The 26495-nt window shown below is 40.5% G+C and overlaps 1 protein-coding gene across 1 annotated transcript in view; it reads left to right on the top strand.

Moving 5' to 3' along the window:
* SI (sucrase-isomaltase) overlaps positions 1 to 26145 on the top strand; it is a 40610-nt gene extending 14465 nt beyond the window's left edge. Inside the window, exons 15-47 of the mRNA XM_041405813.1 lie at positions 174 to 345; positions 910 to 1026; positions 1507 to 1661; positions 1924 to 2008; positions 2730 to 2786; positions 3142 to 3266; positions 3632 to 3720; positions 4953 to 5002; positions 6261 to 6431; positions 6904 to 7053; positions 8375 to 8587; positions 9364 to 9518; positions 10514 to 10682; positions 11533 to 11629; positions 12026 to 12138; positions 12225 to 12350; positions 13058 to 13186; positions 13292 to 13399; positions 13496 to 13558; positions 13816 to 13947; positions 14568 to 14652; positions 15546 to 15684; positions 17712 to 17845; positions 18366 to 18400; positions 18493 to 18609; positions 19799 to 19947; positions 20448 to 20532; positions 20626 to 20682; positions 21285 to 21409; positions 21619 to 21707; positions 23161 to 23210; positions 24430 to 24600; positions 26083 to 26145. Of these exons, the coding sequence (XP_041261747.1) occupies positions 174 to 345; positions 910 to 1026; positions 1507 to 1661; positions 1924 to 2008; positions 2730 to 2786; positions 3142 to 3266; positions 3632 to 3720; positions 4953 to 5002; positions 6261 to 6431; positions 6904 to 7053; positions 8375 to 8587; positions 9364 to 9518; positions 10514 to 10682; positions 11533 to 11629; positions 12026 to 12138; positions 12225 to 12350; positions 13058 to 13186; positions 13292 to 13399; positions 13496 to 13558; positions 13816 to 13947; positions 14568 to 14652; positions 15546 to 15684; positions 17712 to 17845; positions 18366 to 18400; positions 18493 to 18609; positions 19799 to 19947; positions 20448 to 20532; positions 20626 to 20682; positions 21285 to 21409; positions 21619 to 21707; positions 23161 to 23210; positions 24430 to 24600; positions 26083 to 26145 (3775 nt within the window). The remainder of the gene's footprint in view (positions 1 to 173; positions 346 to 909; positions 1027 to 1506; positions 1662 to 1923; positions 2009 to 2729; positions 2787 to 3141; positions 3267 to 3631; positions 3721 to 4952; positions 5003 to 6260; positions 6432 to 6903; positions 7054 to 8374; positions 8588 to 9363; positions 9519 to 10513; positions 10683 to 11532; positions 11630 to 12025; positions 12139 to 12224; positions 12351 to 13057; positions 13187 to 13291; positions 13400 to 13495; positions 13559 to 13815; positions 13948 to 14567; positions 14653 to 15545; positions 15685 to 17711; positions 17846 to 18365; positions 18401 to 18492; positions 18610 to 19798; positions 19948 to 20447; positions 20533 to 20625; positions 20683 to 21284; positions 21410 to 21618; positions 21708 to 23160; positions 23211 to 24429; positions 24601 to 26082) is intronic.
* Positions 26146 to 26495: the final 350 nt, after the last annotated feature.

The raw sequence follows: 26495 nt of genomic DNA, 5'->3' as shown, positions 1-26495 counted from the left end.
TAAAGAGATTATTTCAAATTAATATCTTGAGCTTTGCTAAAACACACCCGCAAAGGCGTCCGCATCCTTGGGGTGAATTATGAGTACAAATAAGTGTAAGTCTGCTTTGTTCAGAATTGTCAGTGTCCGAGTTGTCTTTTCCTCTGTGTAATTCCAGCCTCTTTCCTTTCCAGAGCCATTGAGGTGTTGTTCCCAGGAAAGAGAAGCTTCCTCATCTCGAGGTCCACTTTTGCAGGATCAGGAAAGCACGGGGGACACTGGCTGGGGGATAATGCAGCCACGTGGGACCAGCTGAAATGGGCAATCCCTGGAATGCTGGAGTTCAACCTCTTTGGAATTCCTTATGTAGGACATCAGTTCATGCAATCCTTTCAAAACAGATTATCTAACCAGGCACTCTCGAAATAACCACTTACACTGGTACCTCAAAATTAACCCTTTTTAGGAATCTCCTTTGAACATTTCAATTATCAATATTTGATTTAGGCTGTTGGATTTTTGTGGCTGTGGTGACATAAAAGTGGGTAACAAACTTATTATCTTATATATCCCAATCTACCTCTTATTTTAGTAATTTTTAAACACTAGTGGGGGGTGTGAAACAATTCCTGGTTTTCTTATAATTTCAAATTAGAGACATCCACGTAGAAGGGAAATGGCCAGAATCCTTTTTATGATTTAAATTTTAATGGCTTTGAAGCTTTTTTTTCCCATTCTGTGCCTATGATTACCAAACAAGAAGGTAAAATTTGGAAGAAGCAGAATGATAGGCAGTGTTAGTGAGGGGTCAGTTTAATTTGTTGGTCAGTGTAGCTGGATTTGGGAGAGAAAAGTTACAAATATGTTGTACCTTTTGAGGTGCACTGTACATCCAACACATTCTGATGCTTTTAATTGTTTTTTTTAAAGGTTGGAGCAGATATTTGTGGTTTCAGTGAAGACACCACAGAAGAACTTTGCAGACGATGGATGCAAGTGGGAGCATTTTACCCATTTTCCAGGAACCACAACGGTGAACATGTCATAGTAAGTTGAGCTTTCTGTTCAAAGCTGCTTTGTGTTACACAACCACATTTCCTTTAATATCACTTCTAATCCTCACTCTCACTGAGAAGCTCGAAAACAGAACCTTAAGCTGTGTTTATGAAATTATAGATGGGAGAGGTTGGGCTCCATAAGGATTAATTGAGAATACTAGCAACAGCTTTATGAATTTTGGTTGCTCCTATCACCAAGAAAAACCGAGGTCTGTGTGAACCACCAGGCCAAGCCCTGGGAGCTCCTTGGCACGAACTTGAGTGCCAGGATGAATCCTGGAATGCCCCTGATGGACAAGGAGGGATGGGCAGTGCAAACAGCCCAAGAGGGACAGGACACCAGGTCACAGCAGCAGAAAGGAGAACCCAGTGCAGAGCTGCCCCACAGAACCCCAGCCACCCTGAAACAGCTTTTCACACCTTTGGCAAAGTGTTTCTGGCAATAATAACAGCGGATTTTTGTTTCCAGCATCAAGATCCAGCTGTGTTTGGACCCAACTCCTTGCTGGTGAACAGCTCCAAGCATTACCTGAACATTCGCTACACTTTGCTGCCCTACCTGTACACGCTTCTCTACAAAGCTCACACCCAAGGGGACACGGTCACGAGGCCACTGCTCCACGAGTGAGTCTGGGAATTTATAAACAATAGGGAAATCTGAGACATTTCATACTGCTAGGGGACTTTCTAAACCTTTATCCTCTGAAAATGCACATTGGGATTATCCATAGGTGCCTTCCGAACTGGTGAAACCCCATTTTGGCCTAATCAGGGGGTGATTTTTATATGGCATCCTTTAGCCATGGTTGTACCCCAAAACCTTGGGGTTGCTGCTGATATAAATCACAAAAAACCGATTTCTGCTCTTTCTTTCACATTTATTCAGGTTCTACTCGGATGAAATAACGTGGGACATCGACAGGCAGTTCCTGTGGGGCCCTGGGCTGCTGATTTCCCCTGTTCTTGAGCCGGTAGGTTTGGCTGGTTTGGGACCTGTCTGAGTCACCAGCCTCTCTCCTTCATTTACTGCTTCCAGTGAGAGAGCCCACAGCACATTTTTACCCCTGCTGAAACAGAAAATCTTGCAGTTAAATCCTACTCCTGTTTGCCAGTCTTCTATGGAGTCAAGGATATCTGGTCTGATATTCTGCTTTACCTCATCTTCACATCATCTCTGAGTTTCCTTTGGAGTCAGCTTGTCTTGCTGCATTTCAGCTTCTCTGTGGTACCACAAGAAAACAAAAAGGTTGTGGCTTATTCTGTGGCAGAATCTTGTGGATAATGATTTCTCCTGCCAGCAACACATTTGCCACGGAGGAACATAAAACATTTGTTAAGGACAGAAAGGGAAGGCAAGAATCTGGAAGGTGCCAGGGCCAAAATAAATGGGAATAAAGAAGATAGAGAGATACTCGTGGATAGGATCTGGTTCATTGGGTTTGAAGCATTGTGGCTTTGGGTGGCTTTCAATGAGCTGCCACTTTGCAGAGCAGCAATTCAGTCACACCCCAGCAGCTCTGCAGGAATCTGCTTGGGTTGCCCTTCCCCCTGTCTGGACTCCATCCTAAACACCAGGAAAGAGCAGAGTGTAGGAATATAAATTATTTTCTCACACTGAACTTCAGCTTTATTGGAAAATTGAGTTTATCTGATGAAGTTGAAATCTGAAGGTTGTTTCTTTATTCACTTTAGGGTGTGGAGTCCACTCGTGTGTACTTTCCTGATGCAGAGTGGTATGAGTATGACACGGTAAGGAAATGCAGGGATATTATGGGATATTACACCATTTTCTAAATGGGAATGTGATGAAATAGGATTGTCAGCCCTGCTTTGGGGACAGAGACCTGAAGGAAAGACTTTGGGGTTACTTGGGAGACAAGGGATGAAGGCTGGAGGGATAAGCACAAGAACTGGTGGCTCAAGGAAGGGCTCAGATTATGACATTAAATCAGAGTGATAAGCAATTATTTTATTTTACCTGCCCATTAGCCCATAGATATTTTTTTTTATAAGGAACAATTTGATGAAACTCAGGGCTTAAGAAAACACTCCCAGCAGTGGGTAATGCAGAATTCCTGTTCTCTTTTCAATCTCTGTCCATAAGGGTGAACCAATGCAACTGAAGAAAGTATGGCAAAACATACCAACCCCAGGAGACAAAATGGGGCTGCACCTGAGAGGAGGATACATTTTCCCTACTCAGAAACCAAACACCACCACAGTGGCAAGGTAGGATCCCAAATGGAAGACTTTTAACTTTTTTTTTTTTTTTCCCTCATAACAGGGCTGAGGACTTCTAGGTTACAAATAATAGCGGCCCACTGTATTTAGGATTTTCACCTTGAAATGTGAATGGCTGTGAGCCAAACCTCACTTCCACACCTTTAGTGATGAATTATTTGCATAGAGATTTGTAAACTCACCGGGTATTTTAATCAATTTGCATGAAAATGAAAGGAAACCAAGGATTGAACTTATTAAGGCAATTCTCCAAGGTTTGTTACCCTGTTGGGTGTTTCACTCTTGCATGAACATGCAGGATGCACCAAGAATGTTCAGATGTTTGTTACACACATAAATCTCTCTTCCCACAGCCGCAAGAATCCATTGGGACTCATAATTGCCTTGGATATCAACAATGAAGCTTCTGGGGATTTGTTCTGGGATGATGGAGAATCCACAGGTGAGCAGCCACCAGCAGTGAAATAAATATGGTTAACAAAGATCTAATGTGCTCAGATTTCAATGTTCCTGCTGAAAAGAAGGCGTTGTAACACACTGCTGCTACTTGCTCATAAATCAAATGGCTTTCATCACTTCGAAGCAGAAAACTGTAACTATTATTAATGTAAGAATGAAGTCACGACTTAATTCGACACAAGTAAAGAAAAAAGACACAAGGCTCTACTCTAAGTCTGGTTTTCAGGAGAAATCTTTAGATTGTCAGGAGGTGACAGGATGGGATTTTCCCATGGGATTTAGGCAAACCACTGCCCATCTAGGGAGGTGTCTGAACACCAGTATTGGAAAACTTCACACATTCCACTTGCACAACTCCTTTTTCTTGTGGACTACACCAATCGTATCTCCCAGGAAAACTCCCAAGCCTCTGCTTTTTGGAATTTAGTGGAAGCTGGGGCTGCTTTTAAGACATAGAGCAGTGATTCAGCTGATTATTGCTGCCATAAATCCAGCAGGCCTTGGGTGGCTGCTGTGCATGGGGGTGACAGCTCCATGTGCTCCTCTGGCCTAAAATAACAAAGCCATTACTGCCCTCGCTGCTGCTGCCAAACAGAGCAATAAAACATTCCATCATTTTATGGCCTGCCCAAAACTTACAGGTTGCAGTTTTACAGGGGAACCATTTGCAATTTGCTTGTGATGGCAGGATTTGTCTTTTCGTATTTGGGGAAAAAAAAAAAAAAAAAAAAAAAAAAAAAGAAGAAGAAGAAGAAGCCAGATTGACCACGCTTTGTATTTCTTTTTCCTGGTCATGTATTATTTCCTCTCTTATGGTTTCATAGCATTTATAATTATTATTGTCATCATCATCACCATTATTTTTGTATGAAGAATCCTTATTTAGGTTATGTTAAAGGATTAGCTTTGATTAAAACTTCTATATTTAAGAAAAGCTAAGAAGAAATAAAAGTAGAATTTAAAAATCACTACATTTTAGAAGAGCTGCTTTCAATGAATTTTTGTGGAAAAAAATTAGATCTCCTGGGAGACTGGCCAAAGGAAAAAGGGACTTTTCAGTTCCTCAAAAAAACATTAGTAAATATTTGAGTTGCTTAGTGCAGCTTTTAATGCAGACCTGATAATTAAGTTTATTGGTCTCTAGCAGTGGCACAGCCCTACTTTAATTTTACTGTTTTCTGCACTCCATCTGTAACTTCTTTCTTTACCTTTTAGATACAATTGACAAGAAAGCCTACATTTACTATGAGTTTAAAGTTTCCAACGTAAGTATTTGATTTTAATTTCTGATTTTTATCCAGTATCTTTTGAGAGTGTTCTTTTCTCTCTTTATTCTCCTGTAAGATTTGCTGGAAAACAAAACATGTGCCAATGCCAAGAGGAATCATGTTCAAAATACTCCCATTTAACTGGGATGAAATCTGTTGTGTTTTTTCCTCCTATTTAATAGAAATATCTAAATAACTCCTATTTCCTTCCACATAATAAACTCGGCGGCAAGAGAACAAGAGAACTCTAAAGCACAAGAAGCATTTAAAGCAGAGTCAAAAAGGAGAAGCACGGAGTGTTTGTGATTCTCAAAATGGTGTCACTGTAAAAATATATATTTTTATACTGTGGAAATACAGCTGAATGTCTCCAAAGAGTGAGGGAGACCCACACCTTGCCTTAACCCTCAGAAACTACATCAGTTTTAAGTTTTATTGTGTTATTTTAAGCTGAAAGTGCCTTTGCAGGGTTCATTGCCATCAGGGTGGCGTCCTGATAGTGTTTCTATCTAACATTAACTATCACAAAACAAGGATTGCCAATAGCATGGTAACATGTTATTTGTACAACAACAATAATAACAACATTAATATCGGCTAAAGGTATTCATTCCTTTGCCATGATGAAAGACGATAAACTAAGTGAGAGACGCAGAGGAGCATGAGTGGAGCATGAATTAGCAATTTTTGGAATCATAATTAATTAAAGAGTCATTTGTAGGTGAGGCACCCAGGCTGCTGTTGGAGTTTGAAACACCAGCAGCTGAGCCACGACTTGGCAGCGACGACATCTGAGTTAAAAATTACCCTCAGCATTCCCAAGGAGGGCAATAAGGAAGTTCCACACACGTGTGGCAGCCATGGTGCACTTCCTCTGCTTGGACTCCTAATCTAAAAATAACTAATGGAAGGGAATAAGAAGTGGCATTTTTACACCAAGAGAAGTGAGAACCTTTGGATGTTGGAACCCAGCGAGTCTGGAGTTTATCTGCCCTGCCACAGACCCACCCCAGCCTTTCTTTACTTCCCAAGCAAGGAAAAAAAGCTGAAACACAACTCTGAGGATTATTTTATACATGGTAGAAAAGCTTTATTGTGATAGTAACAAGCAGAGCAATAATTGATATGTGTGGAAAAAGATATTGGTTTATTTATGCTACAATGTGAAAATCTTCATAGGAAAAAAAAAGTTAAATCAGGAGGACTTTTGACAGATTTTTTGAAAGAAGAATATGACCTCTGTATTATTTTTCAGAATGCTCTACAAATGACTGCTACACACAGCAATTATGCTGATCCAAACAACCTGAAATTTGAGGAAATCAAGATACTGGGATTGTCCAAGGAAATAGCATCAGTTTCTGTGTCTCAGAACAATGTTGTGCAAGATTATACTGCTGATATCACCTACGATCCTGCAACAAAGGTAAAGCAATAACAGGGAAATGGAAAGTAAACATATTCAAAATTGCATCAACTTTATTTTATATATTGCAAAGGACAGTAACCAGTGCCAATGTTACTTCAATGAAATACAATGCGAATTTTATTACAGAATAAAAGTACAATTGCATTAAACTCTGCTGCGTAAAAGTGCATCTAAGTTATGCTCACGGTGCAGCAGACAGTTTATTTCATGTATTTATTCCTGTTTGCTTCCAAGGAACATGTGGGATTAGCTCCATATTTTTAGTGTCTTAATTCTTCAGATTTTATCTGTAAAAATATCCATTGTGTGTGTCTGTAAAAGTGAGACTGTATCAAATCTTACAGGATGGGGTTTTGTGAATTTTAAATTTTCAAGTATATTATTCTTAAGGACCAGCACCACTTCTGACTGAAGAACAGCTGGATGGAATGTGACATTTAATAACTGTTCATTGTTTCGTATTTATAAGGTTGCTGTTATAAAAGGACTTCAGCTTGAACTGGGAAAATCTTACACAATCAAATGGACTCTAAATATGAATATCAATGAAAGATTTGATTGTCATCCCAGCCCTAATGCAACAAAAGAAAAATGTCAACAACTTGGCTGTTCCTGGGAAGTAAGTCATTATTCCTCCTAACTAATTGTACACACTCAAAAAAAATCCAGACTAAAAGGATTTCCTTTGTGGTTGTTACAGAATAAAAGTGGTCTGAGAGATTTGTCAGGTTTAAATAAAATGGGACTCAGCTGGACTGTACTGATGGATTTTATTTACCTCAGTAGCTGACAACCATTTAAATTCTACCACATTGTATCAGGAGTTGAGGAAAAATTAGGTATTTCTTGAAAGATGAACAGAAATAATATTAGAGTTATGAAAAAGCAGAAGAGCATCTTCAGCTGCCCCTTCTGCCACCATGGCCTGCAAGGCTCAGCCCCTTTTTGTCACCTCTGTGTCACTCAGGGACATTTTAAGTCAAATTAATTCCTCTGGATCTCAGTTTGAGAGGAAATCCTTGAATTCCACAAAAATTTTGATTCATTTGTAAGCTTGTTTATATCTGCATCAAGGAACTGCTTTCAAACCTTCATCTCCAACATGAAGTTCTTTAACACATGGTTTTATGTATCATTATTAATTATTAATAAACATGTGGGAGCAACGTGGCCTGGCAGGTTGAACTTCAGAAGGTGCCTACAGCTAAATTATTCTCTGTTCTTCTAAATCTAAAATGCCTATTTTGGGCCTTTCCTGTAGGAATGAAATCCAAAATTCAGTGCTGGCTGCTCCTGCACCAGCACCTGCTGAGGCAGTTGATGAGCTGCTCTGGTTTTGTTGCACTACTGAAAGGACTTTTTATAATTTTGGACATTTGGAAATGTCAGGAGATCTCAGATGAGTAGGATGTAATTTTCACTGGATATATTAAGGATAATTTGTGTGAATAAAGCCAGTGGAAAGATCTGCTCTGATGCTGCCTGAGTATGAAATGGTTTTTGGGCACATCTCCTTGGAGGCGGCCAGAGAGAAATGGGATTAAAAGGGACGAAGTTTAGGAGTTCCCACAAGCCAAGATTAAACCATGTTGAGGGATTGATCTGAAGATCACAGAGATGGGGAAATTAAATCCTTCTTAATTGCATGAGGATTCAGTTTCCTGACTGAAATATTTGCACAGCCTTCACTGGATGGCTTTATTACACCTGAGTCAGCACAGAGATTATTCTGTACTATTTCTTTATATTCCATGTCTTTATTAATTTATTTTTTTAATTATGTCTTTATATTCCATTAATTAAAGGATTCCATTAATTTCCCCCCCCCCCAAATTCTACATTTGACACAGATCTGATAAAACAGGATTCCATGCTAATAGCTAATAAAAAATCCTGATTAGCTGATTTGCTAACCTGAAACTCCTTTCTGTTTGCACCAGGAGACATCAAATCCAGATATTCCTTCCTGCTACTACAGCTCCAGCAATCCTTACCTTGTAGACAAGGTTGATTATTCCTCCAGTGGAATTGTAGCCACCCTCACCTTGGATGACTCCAGGGTCAGGGCCAGGGCTAACGATGCTTACACTGCCCCAATCAGCACCCTGCGCCTGGAGGTGAAATACCATCACAACAACATGCTGCAGTTTAAGGTAATGCCATCCCAGAATTCCTCAAATGTTTTATTTATGGAAATTCAAAGGGCTTTTTATGGCCAAATTTATATTTCACAGACAGAAGCAGCCTTGTGTAAATATGTCTCTCCTTCTAAGCAATTATTATTGCTCTTAGCTTGCATCTTTTTTTTTTTGTTCTAGAATCCTAGCACTTAATTTTAAAAAGAAATTACATGAATCAAATGTATAATGCCAGTGTATGTGTGTAATGTCAACCAGGAACTTTGAAAGTATTTTGTTAATATGCAGGTAAATTTATCTGTAAGTGCTCTCATGACTCTACAGTTTATTTTTACATCCACCATTGCATTTCTGTTTTAAAATTGTCCATGCACTGTTGTTTAACTGTAATTTATTGCCATGTGTTTAACAACATTGAGCTAAGTGGTCAGACATTAAAAACTAACTTCTATCAGCTTTCAAAATACAGAAAACCTGAAAAAGAATCCTAAAGGTTGAGTAAAAGAACTAGAAAATTAAAAGTATATACACCAAAATATATACACCGAAGTATATACACCTATGTTCTAAATATAAGTATATACTTTAAATTCATTCATAATTAGACAAACCATTCCTGATCCAAAAGAAATCTTTAAGTTTCGTTGGTTGAAACTTTCACAAAATCCTGTGAGAGGTCAAGAATATGCATTTGAAAGAAAATACTCACCACAGCAGGTATTTTAAAATCTGCATCAGATTCAGACTTTGAACAACTGACTTGTTTAACTAAAGTGACTTTTTCTTCACAGATCTATGACTATGCAAACCCACGGTACGAGGTCCCCGTGCCCCTGAACCTCCCCAGCTCCCCCACGAGCTCGAGCCAGGACCGGCTCTACGACGTCTCGCTCCAGATCAAACCCTTCGGGATCCAAGTGCGCCGCAGGAGCACGGGCACGGTCATGTAAGCCACTGCCACCCTTTGTTATTTTGTGTCACACGTTTTTGGTAGCTTTTTTCATGCCAAACCCTCTCCCCATGCACGTGCTGGAGTGAAGAACGCTGGCGGCTCTGCAGGCTGTTCCTTGTGCGATCCCCAAGTTTCTGGGAGGCAAAAGGATTTTGGACAGTTCCTAAAATATTCCTTAGGTGACCACAGCACTGCTCATTCAGGATTGGCCATTTGGGTCAGTTTTGGGGAATGGTTAAGGAAAAAAATAGTGGGAAGTGGTGTCCCAACTACTTTGAGATGGGTTTTTGTAACACAACAGATGAGTCTGGCAGGAGCTTCATTTTTCCTTGATTGAGTCAGAGTTAGAAAATGGAGAACAGTTGAGTGTGTTATGTTTTTTATTCAAAAAAACAATTTTATTTAATTTTTTTAAGTACTCAGAACTTAATTGCAAGTTGAGTTCCCTTTGCCAACCAGAATGATAATTCAACCTGTAATTGAAGCTCCTGGAATGACGAAATTCTCTGGCAGAGCCCACCAGGCTGCAGTTTGATTTCTAACTGGAAAGATGCTGATTTATAATAAATGTGACCTGTGAATGCAATTCCAGTGTAATCTGCACAGAAAGCTCAGTGAACTGTAAAAAGCACTTTGTTTACTATATTTCATGTGGCTCCAGTGCTCGGTCTGGAAGGAAAATAGGATTGCAGTGTCCTGAAATGCATTTTCTCTCTAAATTGCCAAAATATGACACAACTTGCAGGGCACGATGTCTGTGTGCTATTCCTCTCTGAATGACACAGAGGATTTGGTGTCCCTAAACTCTTCAGCAATTCTTATACCCCATTTCATGTCCTTTAAGTTTTTTGATAACCACAACAGTTTTAGTCCATTTTACTGAAGAGTGAGGTTTCCAGAGAAAAAGAGTGGAGTAAAGGAAGTGTCTGCCAGAAACACAGCCCTGAGGATGCTGTGTTCTAATTTTCCCTTTCCTCTTCCCACTTCAGCTGGAGTTCAGGCCTGCCCACCTTCACCTTCAGTGACATGTTCATCCAGATTTCCACCCGCTTGGCGTCCCAGTACATCTATGGGTTCGGAGAATCGGAGCATCCCAGCTTCCGACACAACATGAGCTGGCACACCTGGGGAATGTTCACCAGGGACCAGCCTCCAACTGTAAGTAGGCAAAGAAGAAGAAAATGTGATTTCTGAACCAATGAGCACAGAACTGTTCAGCACAACTTTAAAATCCAGTGGATGTCTGCTGGTACTGGGCACTGGCTCTGACCATATTTATCATGGTTTACAATTTCGATGGTGTCTCCATGGCATAGGTCATCTGTAAACCCATTATTTGTGACCTGAAAGAACAATGTGAAGAGCTCAGGCCCTCAATCAGATGTTGGAAGGTGACAGATGGCTTAAGAGTAACAGCACGTTCCTCCTTTTTACTATTCTTCTCTGCTCATTGTTTTGAAAATTAGACATGAGTCAGAAAAATTCCTGTTGCTTGGGGATTAATTTAGTACTCACACAGGTAAAGCAGAAATCTTATCTCTGTTTATTTGTCTTATTTCCTTCAAGATAGCAAATTTCCAATTATCAGGGAATGGCCAATGAAATAGCAGCAGCTAATTATATCTCTAACTTCCAGTTCAGGCTGGAACACATTTTGAGAAAATTAAATATAATGTCACCAGCACCTCCTGAGCACACAGACACCTGGTTCTGTTTGCAAAGAAGGGAAACTTTTGTCCTGAGGAAGCACCTTCTCATTAGTGAAATTTAAGTGCAACAATGCCTTTCCTTCCTGCCTGAGCAGTCTTGACAAACCTGACAAATTGTGAAGCTCCGAGTGACCTTCTGCAGGTCTGTTTTGTGGTTAGGTAGGGTTTAGGTGCATAAATTTAAACTTTATTTGCTATGTTTGGCAATTGTCTCATCTTTTATTAAATTTATTACCAAATGTTAATAAGCAAATGTTTGCAATGTTTCCCCAGTAAAATGTATTTTGTTTTACTTGCAGTACAAGTTGAATTCCTATGGTGTTCATCCATTTTATATGGCTCTTGAAGAAGATGGCAATGCCCATGGAGTTCTCTTGCTTAACAGCAATGCAATGGGTAAGAAAACCTTCACTTTATCTCATAAAATCATGGAATGGTCTGGGTTGGAAGGGGCATTAAAACTCATCCTGTTCCACCCCCTGCAGGGACACCTTCCACTGTCCCAGGCCACTCCAAGCCCCAGTGTCCAACCTGGTCTTAGACACTGCCAAGGATCAAGGGGCAGCCACAGCTGCTCTGGGCAACCTCAGAGCCTCACTCCCCTCACAGGGAGGAATTTCTTCCCAATATCCCATCTTAGCCTTCTCTCTGTCAGTTTGAAGCCACTCTCCCTTGTCCAGACCTCTGTAAATTGTCTCCGTCCTCCTCCGGGTGTTCCATTTTTACAGTCAGCGTTTAGCACTGGTGGCAAACCCAGGCCTCCTTTCCTCACTTCCTTCCCTCCACTTCCAGATGTGACTTTCCAGCCCACCCCTGCCCTGACCTATCGCACCATCGGAGGAATCCTTGACTTCTACATGGTTTTGGGCCCGACCCCCGAACTCGTGGTTCAGGAATACACCGAGGTAGGAGCCTGACCGCTGCTGGGCTTTGCTGGGTTGGTTTGGTTTCTCTTCCCCTCCTCACCACGAGCATCCTTTCCTCTTTTCAGCTGATTGGGCGCCCAGTCATGCCACCCTACTGGTCCTTGGGATTCCAGCTGTGCCGCTATGGATACGCCAATGACCAGGAGGTCGCCCAGCTCGTGGAGGAAATGAAGGCAGCTCGAATTCCCCACGTACGTTGGGAGAAAATAGCATTTGAGCTTTTGGCTTTGTAGCTTTGACTAAATCCATTTAAACACTGAAGCAGCAACCAACCAAAAAAAAATGCCACTGTGGTAGAGAAGAGCAGGTTTTGTGCCATGGACTCTGGGCTGTGTTAAAAGATGTTTAATTTTCTTAATTATTCACATGAAAGAATGAAGGAAGGAGCAGTGATTAAGAAAAACCAGCAGGGAGAAAAATGAAGCAGCATAATTTCATTGCCATAATGCTCTGTGTCAAGTCAGCTGTGATTTGGCCCAGGTTGTTGTTGGGGTAGTAGGAATAGCACCTAGACCTAACAAAATTATGCTATAAATTGAACGTGGATTCATTTTAAATATAATAATATCAATGTTTCAATAGAGAACAGCTACTCCCATTGTTTCCTCATAGCTGTGGAAATATAGGTGCAGTTTCTGTGTACGCATGTACAGACAAATCAATTTTTTTCTCTATTTTGTATCAATTTCTCCCCTCGGTTTAGATGCAGCAGTGAAAGGTTTATTTTGGTTTGCACCTGCTCATAAATTGTGTAATATTCATTTAACAACTTCAGACTGAAGTTACCACTGCTTCCAATTTAACACATGGAAAGCTCCATATTTTACTTATTTTCAATATTTGGCAAAAAGGAGGGGAAAATAACTGAAAATTAATTGGTTTTTTTTGTTAACTGCAGGATGTCCAATATGTAGATATTGACTACATGGAAAGGAACCTGGACTTCACCCTTTCCCCACGTTTTGCTGGATTACCGGCTCTGATCAACAAAATCAAAGCAGAAGGAATGAGATTTATCATTATCCTGGTCAGTTTTGGACTATTGTTTTTAAATTCCAATACAGCATCACAAAATAGAGAATATATTCAACGTGAGTTTTGAGCATAAGGGTAAAAGTGTTTCTAATTGTAGGATCCAGCCATTTCTGGGAATGAAACCAATTATCCTGCCTTCACCAGAGGTGTGGCTGATAATATCTTCGTACAATGGCCTGATACCAAAGAAATTTTGTATTCCAAGGTACTGTCCTGGGATGAGTATTTAAACCTGTGTGTTGTAATGCTCAGTTTGTGTTTAGTGTGGCTTGATTATTTAAAATATTCTTTGCCCTATTAGGTCTGGTCTTTTCTTCCCAATGTCCAAATCAATGAGTCACTGCCTCATGAAGACCAAGTAGAGGTAAATACTGACATGGTTTGGTTCTGGACTCAAATATAGACATTAATCAATTAAAATAGCAGCAAAATCATTGATAAATCTCACGGCAGGAATAAAGTGCAGAAACTGGTTAATCCTTCCTAAAAGCTAAATAATTTAGTGAACAAGCAATTACTCTTTGTTGTCTTTTAATTTTTTTTTTATTTAAATTACAGAGTTTTAACTATGGAACACCTTCAGTCCCCCTTATCTGTCTTGCTTTCCTTCTGTTTTTACAGAACTACGTGTCCCATTGTGCTTTCCCAGACTTCTTCCGCAATTCCACATTGGAGTGGTACAAGAGGGAAATCCTGGAGGTCTACAACAATCCTGACCCTTCAAAAAGCCTCAAGTTTGATGGCCTGTGGACTGTAAGTGTGGAGATGCATCTGATTTCTGGATTTTTTTTCTCTGCCCAACACTGGTGGAGAGGGCCCCAATTCCTGATTCCCAGTATCTGCACTGATCTGGCAGAAGTATCCCGTGCTAAATTCCCATTAAGGAAATGCTGGACTTGACAGCCTCAGATAAGGTTGTTCCTTTGAAACAAAGAATTGCTGAATCACAGAACAGTCTGGGTTGGAAGAGATCTCAAATCTCCTATTCCTGTTCCCTGCCACGTGCAAGCAACTTTCCACTATCCCAGGTTGCTCCAAGGTCCAATGTTCAACCTGGCCTTGGACACTTTCAGGATCCAGGGGCAGCCACAGCTTCCCTGAGCACCCTGTGCCAGGGCCTGCCCACCCTCACAGGGAACAATTCCTTCCCAATACTCCATCTAATCTTGCCCTCCTTCAGCTCCAAACCATCCCCCTTTTTCTGTCACTCCATGCCCTCATGGAAAATCCTTGTCCTGCCTTTTTGTCAGCCCCTTTATGGAACACGGGGTGTCCAACTGAGGCTCCTGAGGAACCCTGCAAAGCTGTTTGTGTGTAGCTTAGAATTTATGGTGTTCTATAGCAAACTAAGGGGTTCTGCTCTGTGTTTTTAGGACATGAATGAACCAGCAGCTTTTATGAATGGCGCCATGGGTGGCTGCAGAAACAACCTCCTAAATTATCCCCCCTACATGCCTTGTAAGTATGATTCTTCCTTGAAAGAGTCTTAGGTTTTTCTGGTTCCTACATAAATTCTTATCTGGTATATGGGGCATAAAAGCCGAGATAAAGATGGGTTTATAAACTCACAGATCCTCACTGAACATGGCCCCTTATTCCTGAGATTATGGGCACACTGCAAACCCAGATATTTCAGCACTTTGTAAAAGTAAAGTTCTTTCCAGCTCCTCACTGCATATGGATTTTGGTCCCTATTTTTGTCTTTAGTGCTTTGCTTGAGGCATGCCAGAGAATTGAGCTCTCTGTTTTGCACTTTTCTCAGATGAATAATGCAATTAATTAAATATTTAGAAAATATCCATGTGTCTCCTCTCATTACCATTTATGTGAGCAGTCAAATGCTTGAAATGCTTCACTTTCTTAGCTCAGCTTTCCTGAAGTACTGGTGTAAAGTAGTACTAATTAGGAATTATTTATTAATGGTTTATTAGCATACTCTCACTGCTTACTGTTGTATTCAGGTTTCATGAGTGGTTTCTCAGGAATTTCCAGGAAATTAGTATTCAGATACACAGATCACACCCCCACCACATCCATTTTTCTGTTTATGTGATTAGTGTGACAGTGTTCAAAAAGATTTGAAATATTTTCTGATATACTCTGTTTATTCTTTGAGCCTCTGTAGTAAGAGCATCTCTAACTGAACTTTTAAAACATTCACAGGCTCGGATACCTGCATAGGAATATTGGAAATGTTCTATTTTGAAAATGCTATTTTTATAATTATAAATAAATAAGTGACAATATAAAGGGACTGAACGCCTAACAGATTATGAAAATGAAGGAAAAGTAACTCAAATTATTAATACATGATTATTAATAAAAAAATATATTTCTTCCCTTTGCACAAGATTTGGGATATAGGTCAACAGGATTAATCCACAAAACTCCATGCATGGAAGGTCTGCACTACCTCCCAGACGGGACCCCAGCCAGACACTACGATGTCCACAGCCTTTACGGATGGTCCCAAGCCAGACCCAGCCTGCTGTAAGTGCTTTGCATGTTCCATGCTGCCTCCAGGATATGTTCTGATGCCTCAAGGAGCTGGAACAGAGGCTAGATGGAGTTAGGAGTAATAAAAGTGGGTATTTATTGAAGTGCCTTCCAAGGCCACACCCTGGCAGCACCAGAGCCACAGCCATGGCTCTGCCTGGATGGCTCCAAGACGGGATCAAAAGAGGGTTTGGTCATGAGATCTCACATCTTTATAAGTTTTATTCTATTTGCACATAGGACTTAACTGTCCAATTAATAGCTTCTAATGATGAAGTTTCATCCTCCTTGCTTGCTTGCCCGCCCTTCTCACATTGCTCATGCTTTGGGCCTGAAGTTTGAACAGCTCCAGTTGCTGTTGGGAGCTATTTTCCTTCTTATTCCTGTTATCCCAAAGTCACTCAGTGCTGCTGATGGGCTCAGCCAAGGGCAGGTCCCTCTTGGCTCCATCAGAAACGAGGAAGCTCCAGAAGTTTCTCACTGGAGCCACCCCTGCCAAGACCTTGTGCACACCCAGTGGAGTAGACAAGAATTTGGTAGGAAAAGGAATATCACCATCATTTCTGTGTTTTAAATATGAACTGTTTTCCTCTGTTTTGCAAGGCACTGCAACAAAAATCACTACAATAAATCTCACGGCTCACGCAGATACTCTCACACTGGAAATTTATAGCAAATGTTATCTACAAAATATATATACATGTATTTCAGTCCCAAATTTATTTTTTGGCAGTAACTGAAGGGGTGCTTGTGAAACTGAAGAAATGCAATAATTTATTTTGATGCTAAACCATCCAAACAGAAAGATTATTTGCACACAAAACTCACAAAAGACTGTAACTGAGAAGTGAATCAGTATTTTATGTAACCTGGTGTCATTTCAGTCCTCCATCCATTTGACACAGGAACTTTGGGATATTGCCTTGATGCTGTTCTTTTGTAATGAGGTTTTTGCATAGCCAGAGTTCTTATTAGTGAAAACAGGAACTGTTTGGAGGTAAATGCAGCCTTTGTGACCTGAATAATTGTTTTTCATGGCTAGAGCTATGGAGCTGCAGGCCTGAGGCTCCAGGCACAGAACACTCAGGTCCTGCTCATCCCTGAGCAATTCTACATGTGACATTTGCTCACTTTTGAAATTTTAGCTGCCACTTCCAAAGCATTATTGACACCGGGAAAGCAAACAGAGAATTAAAGTGTTGGACAATGTGTTACAAAGGAATAAAGGATCCTAGGGAAGTTACTGTTTGTCTTGGAGGAAATAATTGTGGCACATTAGTCTGGCTTAATTGCTGTGGTAATTTAAGTGACTTGTGTATCTTTGCTGTAATTATGGTGTCACTAAAGCTGCAAATCCTATAGAAAAATAAGCAAATAGTGCCTTATTGAAGCAGCAGCTTAGGCAATTATGGGGCTCTTGTTGGAGAGCAGTGGGATTTAACCAGGGTGACTTTCCGACTAATATTCATATTGATATCCTGTCACCTTGGTCTTTCAGAAGGGACTAAAAAGCCCTCTTTTTTTTAATTCAGCACCTTTTAGTCAACTAAACTTATCCTGAGAGGTCCAATATTCCTGCTACCTTTGTTTTTACTCTTGTGAACCTTTAGGTTTAATTTTTGCTAAATTATTTCCAACTGTTGCTTCCAGTTTTTGTGTACTCTAAGAAAGGAAAGATGTGCCCTCACACGCATTGTGGAGCACCTAGAAAATGGGCTTAGAAAAGTTTTGCTACATCCCTATTTTCCTACAGAGGAGTTAGCCTGAGCTGGAAAACTCCCTTTTAATCCCTCATGTTTGCCAGTTCTCTTTGCAGCTGCAGGTTTGCTGGCCAGCTTTGCTGGGATTGCATCTGGAACATACAGAATTGCCATAAAAAGCACGAATGAATTGGATGTACATGATGTAGCCCTTCACTAGGACAATACAAACCCAAATATTTCTTTTCAGAGGCTCTTCTGCAGTAAATCCTCATGCAGTATTTCTCCTGTAACTCGTTCCTGTGCCTGTTCCCAACGCAGGGCTTTGCAAGGTGCCACCAAGGAGCGCGGGATCATCATCAGCCGCTCCACGTACCCCAGCAGCGGGAGATGGGTGGGACACTGGCTGGGGGACAACACGGCAGCCTGGGACCAGCTGCACAAATCCATTATTGGTACGTGCCAGGGAAAGGGTCTGCATGCCTGCCATCACCAAATCACGGATTGGTTTGGGTTGGGAGGGACCTTAAAGCCCTAAACCCCGTTCTGCCTCTGCCATGCAGGGACACTGTCCACACACCAGGCTCCTCCAAGCATTATCCAACCTGGCTTTGCTTCTCCTTCACCTCCTTGCTTTTTGTATTCCTCTGATTTTTAGCTGAAAAAACTTGTTCAGCAACCAGAATTTGTGGTCAATTCCTTTTTCACTTCTTCTTCTGCACCAGGTGCTGGGAACTCCTTTAATTCCCTTGGGACCAGGCCCCTCCATGCCCTGTGTCCTGCCACTCATTTTTTTTCTTTGCTCCTGTCCACCCACATCCCATCTCCTTCTGTAGTAGGAAAACATGACACGTTAGAGAAATTGTGGGGTTTGGATTTGTTTTTTTTCTCTTCTGATTCAGCAGTGTAATAAACAGTATGAAACCACAAAGTAAAAAAACCCAGTGAGTAACTCCAATTTATTTCTCTTTTCAGGCATGATGGAGTTCAGTCTCTTTGGAATATCTTATGTAAGCTAATGAGTTATTAACTTTCTATTTAATTACTGTGATGCTGTACATGATAATACAGATTTTCATTTGGGTTATTCTGAAAATTTCAGACAGGAGCTGATATCTGTGGCTTCTTCAAAGACTCACAGTATGAGTTGTGTGTCCGCTGGATGCAGCTGGGTGCATTTTACCCATATTCCAGGAATCACAACGAGAAAGGAACACGGGTGAGTTGCAATAAGAGTTTTTTAATAGTTCTTAGCAGCTGGGCCTTTGCAGAACCAGCCAGAACAATGCACAGGTGCCTTGGCTCAAACAAAAAAAAAATACATTCAAGGTAAAATGGAGAAAAACAGAACACTCTTGGCTCTTTATCAAATGAAAACTGTCATTATTTCTATGCTGGCTCTGCTGTGAGCCTCCCCATCACCTGGGAGGTTTTGTGCCCTCAGAGGGGCTGCTCTGGGATTTGGACACTTGAAGGAAGCCCCTTCTAACTTTGCTTTCACTGAATCAAACTCTACGTATTTTCCCCTCTGTGCCATTTGGATTTCAATGAGCTACAGCAGGGCTAAAATGGAGATTTTATGGCAAACACACTTCAAGAAACAGAACTGACCTCGGTGCTCTCGGCCCTAATTGCCCATAATTATACAACAAATGAGAAAATGGGGCAGTGTAATAAGATGCTGGAGTGAGACTCAAGAATTTCTGTGCTCTGCCTGTTTGCCACCGTCAGATATTGTATTTCTGCTGAAAGGAAAGGGAAATAATTGCCTAAATGTAGGCTAAGGAGTGGAGTGGAGAAAGCTGTAAAACAAGATAACTGGGAAAATGCAAAAAAGGGAAACAGCACTTGTGTTCCAGGGAAAGCTTCAGGTCTAGCAGAGTGGAGCTATTTAGATGGCAAATATCTAATGGATTAAAGTCTCCTTTTCAAAGCCAGCCGCTTTATCTCGCAGCACACACTTTCCACGGGCCCTGAAAGCCTTCAAAATGCAGATGCAGGGTTATCATGGTGCTTCCAGCGCTGCCCAATTTGCCAAGGTATTGTTCCCTATGTTTAATAAAGATTTGAGGCTCTCCTGACACCAGTCCTTGGTGCCTCGGCCTCATGCTGCGAGCAGAGGGCTGATGGGTGATGTCCCTGGGACGTGTCACACCTTGGGGACACTTTGCATTAAACATTTTTACTGCTTCCCCTGGGTTTTTATCAGCTTTCCTCTTTATAGTTCCCCTCCTGGGGATGACAGTGACAACCACAGTTTTCACTTGCTCCTGAGGTGAAGAATAGACAAACGGAGATGCTCTGCTTCAGAGAGGAAACTTCCTTGGTTTGTTTTGCTGCGTGGATTTGGTTTTTTAGCTTTCTCATGCAATCCAGCCCAGCTTCTCTAACACTCCCTTCTCTTCCAGAGGCAAGATCCTGCTTCCTGGGATGACAAATTTAAAGAGATGTCCAGGGATGTGCTGAACATAAGATACACCCTGTTACCTTACCTCTACACCTTGCTGTACGACGCCCACGCCCACGGCAGCACCGTGATCCGCCCCATTCTCCACGAGTAAGTGCCATTCCCCTGCTCTCCTCACAAAAAAAATTCCCATTACTCCTCTAATTGTGACCCCCTAACAGCAGAGTTGTCTCTTTGTTACAGCATTTCCCCCTTCAATTAAACAAAAACTGGGAAAAACTGAGCTTTTTGCATGTAGTGATTTGCTATTTTCAAAGAAGCTCAGAAAACAGTGTCTCAAATTAAAAAGTGTGTCCAAGATTTTATTACTGTAAATAACAAGCATAAGACCTTCAGAGTTTTGTTGTCCCAATGTACTGAAAAGCAAAAGCAAAGAAATGGACCAAAACCCCTAAAGCTACGCACTAAACTTGCATTTCTCTAATGAGTGTCACGTCAGGACCTTTGTGCAGCCATTAATTGATCTCTTAATTATTAACAGCAGTAACGAGGAAACAGATACTAGAAAGAGTAGGTGAAATTACTGACAGAAGGGTCTTCAAGGAGGGATTATTTGGGAAAGCTCAGCTCTGGCTGTCTCTTCCTGACAGGTTTGTGGGAGACAGGACCACGTGGGACATCGACGAGCAGTTCCTCTGGGGGCCTGCCCTGCTCATCAGCCCTGTGATGAGAGAGGTGAGCTTTTAAGCTTATTTAGTACTGGAAGTCACTTTAACTAAGCTTCACTTTTTGATGTGAGGTGCCTAAAATTTGTTTGTTTAATTGCAGAATGATCGGAGCGTGAGGGCGTATTTCCCCGATGCCCGCTGGTACGATTACTACACAGTAAGTCATCCTAAAAAAATTGTATTTTAAAATTTTTATTTTCTGTCTTTTCACAGTGCTGAGTGTGGCAGGGGGGTGGGAACACTCTCCTGCCTAATTTGCATTTAATATAAGTTCTTAGAAACATAAAAAGAAATAATAAAAATCCTCGATTCCTTTATAATAATGTGTAATAACATGACCAGAGTTATGATAAATGAAAAGGTGAAGTTAATACCTTTAATTTAGAGTTCTTTTCGCTTTTTGTAACCCTCAAATGATACACACAAGGTTTTTGTAATGGAATGTTCTAATAAAGAAAGAAAAAAACAGGTTTAGCTGCATAATTTTTCCTGGAAAATAATAAAAGATTTGGAAATAGGAAGAGCAGGATCAAAACTCCCTTCATTAACCACAGGTTTTGTTTTTCACCTGCTTGGCCCCTTTGGTTCAGTTGCCATCACCCATGGTCAGGCCAGCCTTTTATAGACCCAAAATTTCAGTGTTTCTCTTATTAATAGTTACTCCTGCAGTAACAAATCCTAATTAACCTCTCTAGAGAAATATTACATTTTGTTCTGAAGGAAAAACCTGTAAAAATTCTTTTATTTTTTTGTACATAGAACGCAGACACTGGCTTTAGGAAACAATTCCAAAATCTATCTGCTCCTTTGGAGCACATCAACCTGCACATCCGAGGTGGATACATCCTGCCTTGGCAAACACCTGCTACTACAACTGCTTACAGGTAGGAAGAAGTGAAAAATTTAAATTTAATTTGGTTTTTTGGTGTTTTTTGGGGTTTTTTTTCCTAATGGTCTTTAGTAGTATGGGATGGGCAGATGGCTATGGGAGGTCAGGTGGGTGGTACATGACTTTACTGTAAAGAAATTACCATTTGGGGAATATGGAATGTGATTAGCTGAGGGAATTGAGAGAAAATTGTGTTTTCCACAGCCGGAAAAACCCGATGGGACTCACGGTGGCCCTGGATGATTCCCTGCTTGCAGCAGGACACCTTTATTGGGATGATGGAGTTCGCATCGGTACGTCCACGCCTTCTTCCCTTCCTAAAACCTTTTTTTTTGCTGTGAGAATGGTTGGACACTGCCAAGTGAGGCTCCATCTCTGGGGGCATTCAAAGCCCAAATTCAAGCAGACAAAACCAAACCCAAGGATGTGAACTGGGGAGAGAGGGAACAAACTCTGGGGTGTCTGAGGAGAAGCAGAGGGAAGGGATGGACTTGGCCAAGGCCATTTCTGGGGGATAGATCTGAACTCACCTTCAGAGGCAAAACTGAAATGAAACCTGCAGACCAACATTACAGAAACATGATTCCTCCTGACTGAAGGCACACCACGCTGTGATTTACAGAATTAATATGTTGTATAAATGACCTCATGCCCTGGGCCTGAGGAAAGGCAGAAAACAAAGATTCCCCCTCAAAGCTGGGGGAACCATAACCACAGATTGTGTGAGAGCTCTCACTAATTTCCTCAACATGGCTAAATTAAAATTGTTTGCCAGTAAGAGACACTGAGCTGGCATTTCTCCTCCCCACACGGAGTGCACGACCTTTGTAATAACAATGAGATTCCCACCAGGAATGCAGGAAGTGTGCCTTGGACAGTGACCTGGGGGGAGTTTGCAGGAGGCTGGAGGTGGATCTGGAGGTGCTTCACACCCTCTGTCTTTCAATCTGCTGGAATCCAGAAAGGACGGCCACATTTGGGGAAAACTGGTGCTAAATGGAATTTGGGTGGAGCATCTCGCAGGGTGACAGTCCCAGGAGTGGGATGGCAGGACAGGAGCCCCAGTGCCCAGGGATCAGCACTGCTCTGAGGGCAGTGACAGCAGAATCCCAGCAGTGCTGGGCAAACACCAGCAGTTCAGAGAGGCAGCAGCCCCACCACCTCAGGTGTCACCTGGAATTGTCACCTGGCCGTGGAGGGGGATGTGGGCTAAATGGAATTTGGGTGGAGCATCTCGCAGGGTGACAGTCCCAGGAGTGGGATGGCAGGACAGGAGCCCCAGTGCCCAGGGATCAGCACTGCTCTGAGGGCAGTGACAGCAGAATCCCAGCAGTGCTGGGCAAACACCAGCAGAGGCTTCAGAGGCAGCAGCCCCACCACCTCAGGTGTCACCTGGAATTGTCACCTGGCCGTGGAGGGGGATGTGGGAAATGACTCTTCATTTCTTCATTGTTTCAAACAAACATTCTTCTCCTCATCTAAAGTCCCCTGATTTCCCTAGTGCTGTTTCTTTGCCTGCTTTTATATCTTACCCCTAAAATGCTCTCCTTTTATCCTCATTTCAGCTTTATATACACTAAAAGTATTTTATGTCTAATAGCATTCTTCTTCTGGAAATGCACAACTTATCTTTATTTGCATAAAAATATATCCCTTGTATTTGTAAGCTGACCATGGACAGAAATTTTGATAATGTGGCCAGCAAAGACATCTTATTTAATTTCTTTCACTCTTTCTTTTTAACAGATGCATATGAAGATGGTGTTTACCTGCTGACATCATTTACTGCTAAGCAGGTAATCACATTAGCTCCTATTTATTTAACAGTCACTTCAGGTGATTTTTTTTTAATATTTTTAACTATGGGTATTTTGATTTGGGTCTTCCTAGTGTCTGCATATCCCAATTGTGCTCAGAGATGATTAGACTACAAGAAATATGATTAAATTGTGTTAAGAATGAATTTAGGAGTGAATCTGAAGAGTATTGTTAAGTACCATTGTCAGACTTCATTTCCATAACCAGTGGAATATCTGGAAATAAATTAGGCTCTAATTACAGGGACTTTTGGCTTAAAAGAAAAGCTCTTTCTATTGTAGGAGAAAACACACTTTCTTATTTCGTTATTTTTCAGTGTGCCACAATGTCTTCTAATTTTATCCACACTGTTCTTTCTTCTCACCTAATTCTGTCTTTGTCAAATAAAAGGGTGTTAATTGCTAGGGAAGGGAGTTTGTTTTGCTAACACTCAATATTTGCAGTTGTAAGGAGATTATAAAATAACAGCACCTTTCCCTGCTCTTACAAAATCTTGCTAAGGAAAAGCCTAATTAAAGAGGTCTTGAATCAACCAACAATGAGAGACACTCACCCTCTGAGCGCCAAATACGTGGAATTGTGTCACAGCACTTTTGGGTACATCCTAAAGAAATCCAAAATCTACTTAAAAACACAGTAATGAATGAGGGGGGGTCTGTTAGTGCTGAGGGAGGGGATTGGGAGGCAGGAGCTGTTTTGGGAGGGCAAAAAGCAGGAGGAGAAGAGCCTGGAGCAGCTCTCAGAGCACCTGGAAGGTGACACAGGGCAGGGAAGGAGGGCTTTGTCCTGCAGCTCTTGCTGCCCATCCAGGGGTTGAGAATTTCTTGTTCTTCACAGCTGAGTGGCAACTAAAGCACAGCAGAGCCCAGGATTTGGCCAGGTTAACAAAGTGGAGAGAAGCTTTCAGTATCTGAAAAATAAATAACAACACACAGGTTTTAGGAAATAAAAATTGAAAAAAAAAAACCCAAACCTGGAGCGAGGACATAAATGAAAAGCTGAAGTGGACTTCACAGAATTAGAGAATGGTTTGGGTTGGGAGGGACATAAAAATCATCTCATTCCAAGGCAGGGACACCTTCCATGTCCCAGCTGCTCCAGGCTGGCCCTGGGCACTGCCAGGGGCAGCCAGAGCTGCTCTGGATTGGTACCAGCCCAACCCAACCTCTGATATTTGCCTTCCCCTCTTCCTTCCAGAATGTTCTGGAGATCAGAGTCACACATCAGAATTACACGGACCCAAACAACCTCATGTTCACCGACATCAAGGTCCTGGGCGTGCCCAACAGTGTCACTCAGGTGACAGTGTCACAGGGCGGGGCAGCAATCCCATCAACCCACAAGGTTGCCTATAACAGCAACAAAAAGGTGAGAAACAGCTCAAAGGGTTAAAAACCTGTGTTTGTGCTCTTAAACCTCTGTAGATTCAGCTGGGATACCATATTTAAAATATATTATATATTTTAATATATTATATATATTTTAATATATTATTTTATAATATATTATAAAATATATTCTATATATTTGGTATATATTTACCAAGTTAAAAATATTTTTACTTGCCATATTTAGAACATATATATTTAGTATATTTAAAATTGTTATATTAGCTATTAAAGGTATTTATATATTTACCACATTTTAAATCTTTGTATATTTACCGTATTTAAAATATTTATATAGTTACTGCATTTAAAATATTTTTACTTACCATATTAAAAAAAAAAATATAGCATATTAAAATTTTTATATTAGCCTATTTAATATATGTATATATTTACCATATTTAAAATATTTTATTTAGCATATTTTAAATATTTGTATACTTACTATATTTAAAATATTTATATATTTACCAAATTAAAAATATTTTTACTTACCATATTTAGAACATACATATTTAGCATATTTAAAATTTTTATATTAGCCTATTAAAGGTTTACAATATACATGTAATATATAATGTATATGTTTACAATATTTAAAATATTTTACTTACCATATTTTAAATATTTGTATATTTACCATATCTAAAATATTTATATATTTAGCGTATTTAAAATATTTATATATTTACTAATTTAAAATTATTTTTTACTTACGGTATTTTAAACATATATATGTAGCATATTTAAAATGTTTATATTAGCCTATTTAAAATACTTATATATTTAGCATATTTAAAATATTTGTATATTTACCACATCTAAAATATTTACCATATTTAAATATTTGTATGTTTACCATATTTAAAATATCTATATATTTAGCATATTTGGAAGTTTTATATTAGCATTTCTAAAATAGTTGCCATATTTAAACTATACATCTATTTACCATATATAAAATAAACCATATTTCAGAAACTGGCACAAGCTGCCATCAGGTAATGATTCTTTAATACCATTTAATGCCACTTCTAGCAGTGAATTTTGTTCCCTAACAGCTTCCTTGCAACCTGGGAGATGTGACATGAGGAAAAGCTTCTCTGAGCATTCTCTGAGATTCTGCTGTTGACTTTTTGAGGGGAAAAAAATTCGTATGCACTGTTGAATTGCAGTGTATTCTAAGTTTTTCTACTTTAAAAAATTCCTTTATTTTTAAAACAAAAGGAACCTCAGCTCTGAAAGAGCCTGTGGGTGAAGGAAGGGATCAGAGTCATGGTCAGACTCCCAAATCTGCGCTGGTTAAACTGTTTGTAGTGATACAAACACAAATGTAAATTAAAAAAGGGAAATAAATTCTTGCAGTTTAAAATGGAAGCCAATTTCTCCCCGGAACACAGAAAACACCGTGGATCTTTAGGGCTCAGTTACTAAATGTGCATTTTGTGTGTTTCATTCCCAGCTCCTGGAAATCACCAATCTCCAGCTGAAACTGGGCCAGAGCTACACCCTGCAATGGAGCTAGGAAGGAAAATAAAATCAGCCACGCCTCTGCATTCTCTCGCAGTTTTAAAACCATTTTTCAATTTTCAAAGTGCTTTTTTGTCACCTTGGAATGCTTTTTCCCTTCCCAACACAGCAGTAAAGTCAGTTCACAGCCAGGCGTTTTGTGTACAAGGCAGCCACGAGCCAGCAGTGCCACTTCAGGATAAAGTTCACCTTTCAAAGTGAGAACCGAAGGGAAAAACTCTGTTTTTTAGAGTAGAATTCCTGTGTGGCTTCACATTTGATCAATTTTGTAAAAAAGATGCAGTTGATGTTACCGAAGTGGATTTGAAGCTGTAATTTTTGCTTGTATTTAACTTCCACCCTAAT

Source organism: Onychostruthus taczanowskii, unplaced genomic scaffold, assembly GCF_017590055.1.
Source record: "Onychostruthus taczanowskii isolate IOZ18803 unplaced genomic scaffold, ASM1759005v1 scaffold24, whole genome shotgun sequence".
NCBI classification, from domain to species: Eukaryota; Metazoa; Chordata; class Aves; order Passeriformes; family Passeridae; genus Onychostruthus; species Onychostruthus taczanowskii.
Note: the sequence above shows the minus strand (reverse complement) of the source record. Positions and strands in the feature narration are given on the sequence as shown.